At 41.0% G+C, this 10,085-nt stretch overlaps 1 protein-coding gene across 1 annotated transcript; it reads left to right on the forward strand.

Annotated features, from left to right (window-relative positions):
- Window positions 1-2,248: 2,248 nt before the first annotated feature.
- On the forward strand, window positions 2,249-6,893 carry rpl36 (ribosomal protein L36). Its single transcript, XM_028587349.1, has 4 exons — window positions 2,249-2,356; window positions 3,295-3,389; window positions 6,460-6,594; window positions 6,766-6,893. Exons 2-4 carry the CDS (start codon window positions 3,297-3,299, stop codon window positions 6,853-6,855), a joined length of 318 nt encoding a protein of 105 aa, XP_028443150.1. The 5' UTR covers window positions 2,249-2,356; window positions 3,295-3,296; the 3' UTR covers window positions 6,856-6,893.
- Window positions 6,894-10,085: the final 3,192 nt, after the last annotated feature.

Below are 10,085 nucleotides of genomic sequence, written 5' to 3' on the forward strand. Positions count from 1 at the left end.
TCTCAGACATTTGGCACCTTTTTGTAAATTTGTCGCTTTTTCCGACATTTTTGTACGCTTTTTGTCACATTTTTGTTGACATATAGCCCTACAAAAGTCATCAAGAGTTCCTTTGCCATAGAATTTAGCAAATCAAGCAAAACAATGATACTTTTTTTTTTTTTTTTTTTTTTTCACAGCCTGAATATTTTTATTTTTTATTTTTATTTAACCTTTATTTAACCAGGAAGAAACTCATTGAGATTAAAAATCTCTTTTTCAAGAGTGTCCTGGCCAAGGCAGGCAGCAGTACAACCACACATACAGTACATGCAAATACAAAATACACAAAAACACTAAGAACATAAAACAACTGAAACAGCAAATCCCTCAAAGTCAACCACAATCTTAACCAAATCAGGTAAAACATCTACAGCCAGATGTGACTGCCTCCAAGTCAAACAACATCCTCTTAAAAGCGACCAATGAGACTAGTTCAGTAAGTTTCATGGATTTCTGTAACTTGTTCCATACAGAGGGAGCAGCAAACTTAAAGGCCTTTTTCCCCGGCTCAGTTCTAACCTTTGGAACAGACAGAATATATAGGTCAGAAGGTAGGATGGAAGGAGACCTAAAATAGCTTTGTATATGAGAGTATGCCAGTGTTGAAGTCTCCGTATTGGTAAAGGAGGCCATCCAACACGTTCATATAGTTCACAGTGGTGAGTGAGGGCTTTCATACCAGTGGTGAACCTCAGAGATCCATGGTATACAGTGTCCAGTGCATGTAGACTTTTAGACGAAGCATGCATGTATAAAACATCACCATAGTCAAGTACAGACATAAAAGTGGCAGCGACCAGCCTCTTTCTAGATTCGAACGAGAGGCAAGATTTAATTCTAAAATAAAACCCTAGTTTGAGTTTTAATCTTTTAGCTAGCTGCTCAATGTGAAGGGTAAAAGAAATAGTCATCAATTAAAATACCAAGATATCTGTACATAGATACACATTCAATTTTTGTACCATGAGAAGTGAGAATTGAAGGCAGATTTGATTTAAATTTTGAATTTGAAAAAAGCATGACTTTAGTTTTTTCTGCATTTATATGAAAAAATTCTCAGCAAAAAAATATGAAAACTCTGCTTCTGAGGGAATTTCTGAGTCTCAGAGTCGGCAAATCTGCCACATTCTGCTTTGAATGTCGGGTAATTGCAGTTTAAAAAACACTTTCCCGTGTTTTTGGTTTGGTGCACAACTAGGCGGGCCAAATTCTGCAACGGGTCGGATTTGGACCGCGGGCCTTGAGTTTGACACGTGCTTTAGGGGAATTTGGTTGTATCTGTAACAGAGTGGCACCTATGCTGTGCCCTCAGGCATCCTTTTTTTTTTTAAAGATGATTTTTGGGGCATTTGTAGGCCTTTATTTGACAGGACAGATGAAAACATGAAAGGGGAGAGAGAGACAGAGGGAGTGGGGGGGAACCACATGCAGCAAAGGGCTGCAGGTCAGAGTTGAACCCGGACCTGCTGCGTTGAGGAGTATACCTCTACATACGGGCACCTGCTCTGCCAACTGAGCTATCTGGGTGCCCGTCCTCAGGCTTCTTTAATGGTCCACCCCCGAAACAAACCGATCCTGGAGTTGTCGGCCGGTTTCTCAGCACAATATGGCTTCTCAAGAGAAGTGTTAACAGTGCACACTGACCACGAGCAAATCAAAGCGAGCATCACCAGGAAAATGAGGATGCTGCTTCTGGCTGCAGCTCCCTTTCCAACCAGTAGAGGATGCTGCTGCTCTGCCACGAGATCAGATGCCAACATCATCCCAGTGCATCCAGGTTCAATCTTTAGCTGAAATTATGTTTGTGTTGAAATGAACAAGTTCAATGTAATATGAATCACCACGTCCCATTCATTTGAATATAACACGTGGAGATAAAAAAAAGAGCTGGGAAATAAATGTGGAATTATAAAATAAGAATCCCCTGAAATAAATAAAAGTAGCCTAACGTTTTTTGTTTTTTTTAAATAGAATTTTATCAAAGGTTTTGACACAATTTCTCATTTCAGTAAATGGGAAAGTGTCCAAACCTTTGACTGGTACTGTAGGTTGACACATTTATAACAATTGCCTCTTTAATTTAATTTATGTATTCATTTGTTTGTGTAAATAAATGTCGTTCCACACTGTAAATCCACCGTACAGTAGGTGCTCGGAGCGCTAATTGCGGTGCAGTACCTCTTCCAGGCCGGCAGGGGGCGCTGCATGACCCCGTCTGCCAACGTCGCAGAAGTGTCTTCCGTGTCAAACCTCTCATTTCCCCGCTGCGCCCCTCCAGCAGTCCTTCCGGCTTGACCGCCATCATAGACAGCAGGTAAGATTTTAATGTTGACAACTATCGCAGAAAAGCCGCTTTTAATCTCTGCCATCCGTCCTTCTCTACCGAACAAACTGACACTACAGTCATCTACTGACCTAACGGAACTTCTGTGGGCAGTATTGTAGCTCCCCAATCAGTCGAAAGAGATTAAAAAGAAAAAAGTAGCTAGCTCCATGTCTGTTCGTTCTGCACTGCAGCAGCTCATATTGCTCCTCGCAGCCACACTGATAATTATTTATTACACATGCATACAACAGTGTTCAGAGACTACTGTAGCTCCTCTGTTTGTCAGACAGGATACACTGTCTATAAATTCACCTTTTTAACGTTACGTGTGTGAATACTCCGTTAACGTTAGTATTTAACTGCCGCTAGCTATCTTGCTCGGGGAAGTACCCGTATGTGCAACACGTTCCAGTCATATGTAAATAATGTGCAGCATGTTTAGGGATTGTGTATATAATGTGGAACGTTTTCCCACACATGTATATATTTAAGGAACTTATTCCAGTGATCTTGCTCTCTGCTGTTACTGTGGATGCTGTTAGTGGTGTCCCCATGTGTCCCTATGTTCTTACTTGCAGTTTAGTGTTACAAATTATTTTCCAAAAACTGAGTGTCCCAAATGATGAGGGTCCTATTTGGGACAGAGTAAGGTTAGGGTAGCACAGGTGGTTTAGCAGGTTCATAATCAATCAAGAACATTGTATGGGGAATTTGGGACACCCAACTGCACGTATACCATCCCTATGTGTCTGATGTTAATTGTGTCCCTATGCTCCCATGTGTGATGCTGTCAGTGTTGTCCTTGTGTGTCCCCATGTGTCTGATGCTGTTGGTGCTGTCCCCTTGTGTCTGATACTGTTGTCCACATGTGTCTGATAGCTTGTGATGTCCCTGAGCAGCTAATGACACACGTTTGTGTTCCACAGACATGGCTATACGCTACCCAATGGCCGTTGGCCTGAACAAAGGCCATCCAGTCACCAAGAACGTGACTGCTCCCAAACACAGCCGCCGCCGCGGGGTGAGTAACATTACCTGTCGCTGACTACCCAGGTAGACCCTGCTGGGTCTCTGGCTCGCCTGGTCTCACAGCTGTGAACCCCTCCCATCAGTAGACTGGGATACTCCATAAGCAGTTGGTTTTACATAGGCTCACTGTATTCCAGACACTTGACCCTTTTCCCCGCAAATTCTATAAAATACTTTATTTAATGGGCAACATATACATAGGTCCTCCTCGTCTCCTCCTCTCTCGACTCCGACTAACCTCCTGTTTCCAGAGCCAATTGTTGGGGAGAAACCAACGGGAGTTTCCAAAGTGCGTCCTATGAGCGTTGTGAAAATGGGGAGGGTTTTCAGCCAGGGCGACAGGAATACCGTGAGCCCCCACAGTCATCCGGACCCCATGTCTAATGAGTTTTTTTATTTAAATTTTTTTTAAAGATTCCTTCCAAATGATTTGCACATTGTGTCAATCAAACTTTGGTATATGTGTAAGACCTGCCCCCAGAGACATGTAAACCAATCAGGCGTAGCTTTCTATGCATTGATCTCTTACTGTGCTTACTGCGTCAAAAGTGGAATACAGTGAGTTTATGTTGCTTATTTCTGTTGTCATTTCACAAGTAAGGCTGAGCAATTTTATCGATTCTGCGATATAAATCGATATTTTTTTCCCCCAAGAAAGTATTGATTTTTATGCCGCGAGTATCGATACATAAGTCCCATTCAAATCCCCCGTGTTTACCCCCGTTCACGTTGCAGGAAGAGCGATTTGGTCAGCCAGCCGCTAGTGTCGCTGTAGACCAGCCAACGTCAACTGGCGGCCCTCCGCCAAAGCTTTTAGTCTGGCCCCCAGAATAATCATGAATTCACAAAATGTAAAGAGGAAAAAATGCGTTCTGTTATTTATCATTTCAAGCATTTAGAGCAAAAACCCAGCCCCCTGTATTTACATCTCTATTCACATGCCGGGATTCTGTAGCCTACAGCGATGCCCGAGCTCCACACACACGGCTGAGCCGAGATGTGTGTGCGTTAAAACATACACACGGCTGAGCCGAGATGTGTGTGTTTGTGTGTGTATGTGTTAAAGGTTAAAACACGCGGCACCTGACTGGGAACGATACAGAGTTACCAACGGCCGCTGGGGCAGATGAACTCACGCTGGTCTCTTTTCTGTAAATAGGCTACAATTAAACCTTCGTGAGTAGAAAGTCAATACTTATCAATGCACTCACCTGTGTAGACCGGCATAAACATGTAGAAAGCGATATTTCAATCTGCTCAGTCCACCGCGCTGTTTTACGCAAACACAGCTCTACTCTGCAAATAGCGAATTTTTACAAACAAGCTAAAACAAAAGCTGTCGGTTTGTAGTCTAACTGTTTATCTTAGGTTGCCGGGAATCTGGAAATTTTGACAAATTCTTGTAAACCTCACTGCTGGCTGAACAAACCAAACCCTCCGCTAGAGCGGACAATCTGGAGCTACTTAATATGCACGTGAATGACGCGATCGTTATGTTTGAGTGATGATGATGATGGTTGTATTATTTTGCAACAACATCGTTTCATTGCAAATGAGGCATACATGACGAGTGCATGACAACAGCCTTTCTTTCTGCAAGCATTTTCCACCAATCAGGATGCTGCATACTACAATAATGTTTCCATAAACAGACTTTAACCATCACTCCTCAGTGAACTGCCTCCTAGTCGGAGATCTTTTTCTAGTTAAAGAGCCAGTTATCATTATGGAGTTTTTTAGGAGTTTGCTCACAGGAATACATGTTAAAGAATAGTAGCATTAATTCAGTAAGAAAGTGAAAATTTTGAACAAGAATAGGCCTATTAGGTATAAATTCATTTTATTTTCTTTATTTGAAAGTCCGGCCGCCAGAGTACTTAAAAAAAATTCTGAAAAAAATGTAGTTGATGATCCCTGCTGTAGACCCTCTGTCCAGTCAGAGACATATATTGTGTAATTGATGTTTTCAGTTCAATTAATTTAATCCAAGTAAATGGAACACTCACAAGATGTCACCAAAATCACTCGGTCCCCTTTAAATCTTTCAGAAAATGATGTAAGTGTATCGAAATGTATCAAATCGTATAGTTGGCTGAATATCGTGATATATATATCGTGAGATTAGTGTATCGCTACAGACCTATTCACAAGTATTCAGCAGTTTGTGTACACATTTTGTGATGAAGGGACAGCTCATCCTTGAAATCCAACCTGTATTTGTCTCCTCACCTGTAGTGCTATTTATCAGTCTGGGTAGTTTGTTTGAGTTGCCCTGTGTTGGAGATGTCTGCCTTCTCAGCTTGTGGTGGTCAAAGTACCAAAAAAATAAATAAACATTAGAAAACTCTTTTCAGACCTGGTTGACATGTAGGATCCACGGTAGAAAGAAAACGGTCAAATTAGTGACTGTTCTATAGAACATAGTGTAAACTGTGGTGACGCTCTCAGCAGTCCCTCCAGAAAAACGTGATTTATGCAATTGCATAATTCAATGCATAATCAGCCAAAGTCTGGGAGGGGTGCATTTTTTTCAAGACTTTCGTCGCATAATTTGCCATTTTCCGCGCAAAATATGCGGCGCTTGCATGATTTCCTAATCCCTGCATTTTCCGTGCAATAAAGTCCCATAATATATCTTAGCAGAAAGTTGAAAAATGTTGCATTTACTTCACACAAGAACAGCCATTTCCCCCTGTTGCCATGGGAACGTTATGAAGTGACGTAATTACATCATTGAAAAGCAGGGTGTTGGGGGGGATCACTTTTTTCCCACAATTTCATCGCATATTCCATCGCTTTTTTTTTTTTTTTTTTTTTTTTTTTTTTTTTTAAGAAAACGTGCCGCATAATCAAGGATTTTTGCCCACAACAGTCAAAAAAAACTTATCTAAAGTGAAGAAGTCTAAAAGTTCCTTTTGTAAATGTATGCAGTCATTTCAGGGAGTTATAGACATGCTGCAGAAGATGTAGTGGAGCCTGTATTATGGATGAACCTGTGGAGAGTTCACACAGCTGACATGAGGTGGATCATTGTCTTCACACACCTCCTCTTTCCTCTGCAGCGTCTCACCAAACACAGCAAGTTCGTTCGGGACATGATCCGTGAAGTGTGTGGTTTTGCGCCGTACGAGAGGCGAGCCATGGAGCTGCTGAAGGTGTCCAAGGACAAGAGAGCCCTCAAGTTCATCAAGAAGAGGGTGAGTTTGGATTTCTGCTGTCGGAGCACGTAAAGCTGCCGCACGGCCTCACTAGCACTTCCTGCTCATTTCTCACCTGTGAGAACTGTTGGAGTGAAAGAGACTGATGGTGATCTTTTCTCTGCTGAGTGTCTTTTGAGTCAGTCTAACGTTGCTTTATTTCCTCCCCAGATTGGCACTCACATCCGCGCTAAGAGAAAGAGAGAGGAGCTGAGCAACGTCCTGGCTGCCATGAGGAAAGCTGCCGCCAAGAAGGACTAATCTGTTGCTTTAATAAACGTTTACTACAAACTACAAAATCCAGACTGTTGGTCTGTTTGTCCTCTGCTTTGCTCATCAGGTCTGAGCTCTGTTCTGTGTTCAGGATATAGTGCATATAGATAGATAGATAGATAGATAGATAGATAGATAGATAGATAGGGGGGGGGACAGACTGGCTCTTCCTTCTCTGGCTGAGGTGACAGTAGCTGAGCTAAATTGGTCAACTTTAAATGAAATGCACAGACGTGATCACGTCTGAAATATGCCTGGTGTAAGGACGGGCCACTTATTTACCGACATTGAATCGGACCAACCATACAGCATGCAGATGTTAAAGGTGTCATTTTTATTCTTTCTTTGTCATCACTTTAGTTGGTCAGTGCCATAACTACTCTCATAACTCTTAACTATTGTATTCACTAAAGCTCTGAAGCAGCGATCTTCAACGGTTACTGCAGGGGGCAGCCAAATTATGAATTTTCTAGTCCATACTAGAATTGTTGAAAGATGTCTGGAAAAAATAGATCAACATTAGCAAAGAGAAATCCACCTAGGAGTTCACACAACGTTGATGATGGACTATAGTGTGCTGCTCTGCTGGGTGGGGATGTGCAGGCCCAGTTTATTTTGAACATGATAAAACTAAAATATAAATAAGAACATAAAGTTCATTACAAGCAAGAAACCAACAAAATATCTTTCAAGATTATTGTATATGATTGAAATAAGGATTTCCACGTTCATAACGAAGTAGGATTTTGTCACACGCTACCGCATTTCTTTCTACTTTTATTTATATAGTTGGTTATATGCAAACCATTATTCTTCACTTATTTATACATGTATACTTACACATACAGCAACTGTAATTAGGTATATATGCATGACATGCATATATGTTTACTAGGGGACAGATCACAAATACCGAATATATCAAAGAAGAACTTTTTCTGTCAATATTCTGAGGAATATTAAGAGGCCATATCTGATTAATTCTGTGCTCTGTACGCAACTAAGTCCTGTGTAGTATTATTAACTTTAATAATTTGGAGATACTGGGTCACGCGAACTGGAAGTTATTGAAGAAAAACCCATGGATTTACAATGACATTCATAAAAAATAGAATATGCACTGAATCATTTACATAATATATAACAAACACTGACTCACATTTTATAACTTAATATATATGTATCTAAAGTGAACATGAGAAAAGGTTCTGGTCTTACCATACTTGTGCAAAATGCATCACCCGACAATGCTACTTTCTCCCGGACACTCAAATTGATTCACAATAAAGGATTTCATTAGGCAACAATAAATATACAGACTTTGCCCCCCTTGTCTTCATTTTAAAAGAAAAGTGCAAAAAGCCACATTCGGTATTCAGCCGAGTGTTCGAGCATGTTCGGTTCCAGACAACAATTTTCCTTTCTGTGCACCGAAAACATTAAATCACGGAAAACAAAAAAAAAATAGCAGTTGAACAAGAATGGAAAAATGACTCAAAGAACAGCTAATTTTAGGCCTACATATTTCCGTGTCCGTACAAAGGATCTGAAGAGGTGTAGGCCTCAGACTACTATGAACTATGAGGTGCAGTCACTGATGTTACTTGTTACTGCTTATTTTCGTTACACATTGACATATTTCACATAGAATTACATATACTTACAAGAAAAAATGATTGAATTCATAGGCAGGGTTTGATGTACATACATTGCATACAGGGCATTTTAAAGGCATGGTGTCTTTGCTCCCCTCCTCCTGCATGTATTATATATAGTCCTATAGTAAAGGAAATAGACATGTCTAAAAGGGAGACATTTGTTAATTTTACAGACCAGGCTGTGGAATAGTTTACCTCATTATATCAGGGAATGTTCCTCTCTTATAGAGTTTAAATGACATTTGAAAGCTTACTTTTTCACTCTGGCTTTTGATCATTTATGAGTGCTGTGTTAATGGTGTGATAGGAATTTAGTAGTGTTTAGTAGTGGCAAGGTCCAGAATTTAAATCTCTTGATGATTGTGTTATTTTATCTCTTGTACAGCACTGTGGTCAACTTCTGTTGTATTAATATGTGCTTTATAAATAAATTGAACATAAAACCGAGTATTAGCTGTATTTAATTACAGTCGACATTAGCAAAATTTACAGCAGCACGAGTCTCCTGTTTCCATGCTGAGTGGCAAATTGTGTGACAAATTTCTCCATATCAAGAGATTTGGCCCCCCAGACCCTTAATACTAAGGATTCCAAAGCTGCTCAAGCGGCTGTCTGTCATTGTTATCCTCGTGTGGGGTCTTGATCAGTTTAAGTACAGAGAAACTTTGGTTACACTTTACTTGGAGGTATCTACATAAGAGTGACATGACACTGTCATGAACGTTATAAACAAGTCATAAATGTTTATGACATAACGCTTCTTTTAGTAAGTGTCATTTGGTTTTGTCATGACATGTTATGGTTAGAGTTAAGTTTCGGTTAAAACAGTTAGGGTTATGGTTAGGGTTCATGTGTTCATGACAGTGTCATGTCACTCTTATGTAGATACCTTCAAGTGAAGTGTTACGGAAACTTCTTTTTTCAGGGGCGTTGCACAACATTCTGGGCCCTGTAGAAAGGCATTTTTTATGGGCCCCTCCCCGCGTCCACAGCTATTCATTCTAGCATCTTTTTGGGCCCTCCTCACTTGAGGGCCCTGGGTACTCAGTACAGGGTGACATGGCTTCAGGTAGTCTAGCCAGCAAATTACAGCAAGCAGACTGCCTACAAGCCAACCTTGTATCACTCAAAAGCTTAAAGGTCCAATGGCATGAAAATTTCACAGGCTGGGGTAACTCATTAATATGAGTTCCCCCAGCCTGCCTATGGTCCCCCAGTGGCTAGAAATGGCGATAGGTGTAAACCGAGCACTGGGTATCCTGCTCTGCCTTTGAGAAAATGAAAGCTCAGATGGGCCGATCTGGAATCTTCTCCTCATGAGGTCATAAGGAGGAAGGTTACCTCCCCTTTCTCTGCTTTGCCCACCCAGAGAATTTGGGCCACCCATGAGAGAGAGACATCGTGGCTTTCAAACAAGCAAAGTGGCAGTACTGAGAAAAAGCTCATTGTGGGACTGGCTCTAGTGGCTATAATTCTGCACCAAGACTGAATTTCGGGAAAGAGACTTCAGATACAGTATTAGGGGACCACTAAGGTCTATATAAAAGAGACTTCAGATAC

This window comes from Perca flavescens, chromosome 9 (genome assembly GCF_004354835.1).
Source record: "Perca flavescens isolate YP-PL-M2 chromosome 9, PFLA_1.0, whole genome shotgun sequence".
In the NCBI taxonomy this organism is placed as follows: domain Eukaryota; kingdom Metazoa; phylum Chordata; class Actinopteri; order Perciformes; family Percidae; genus Perca; species Perca flavescens.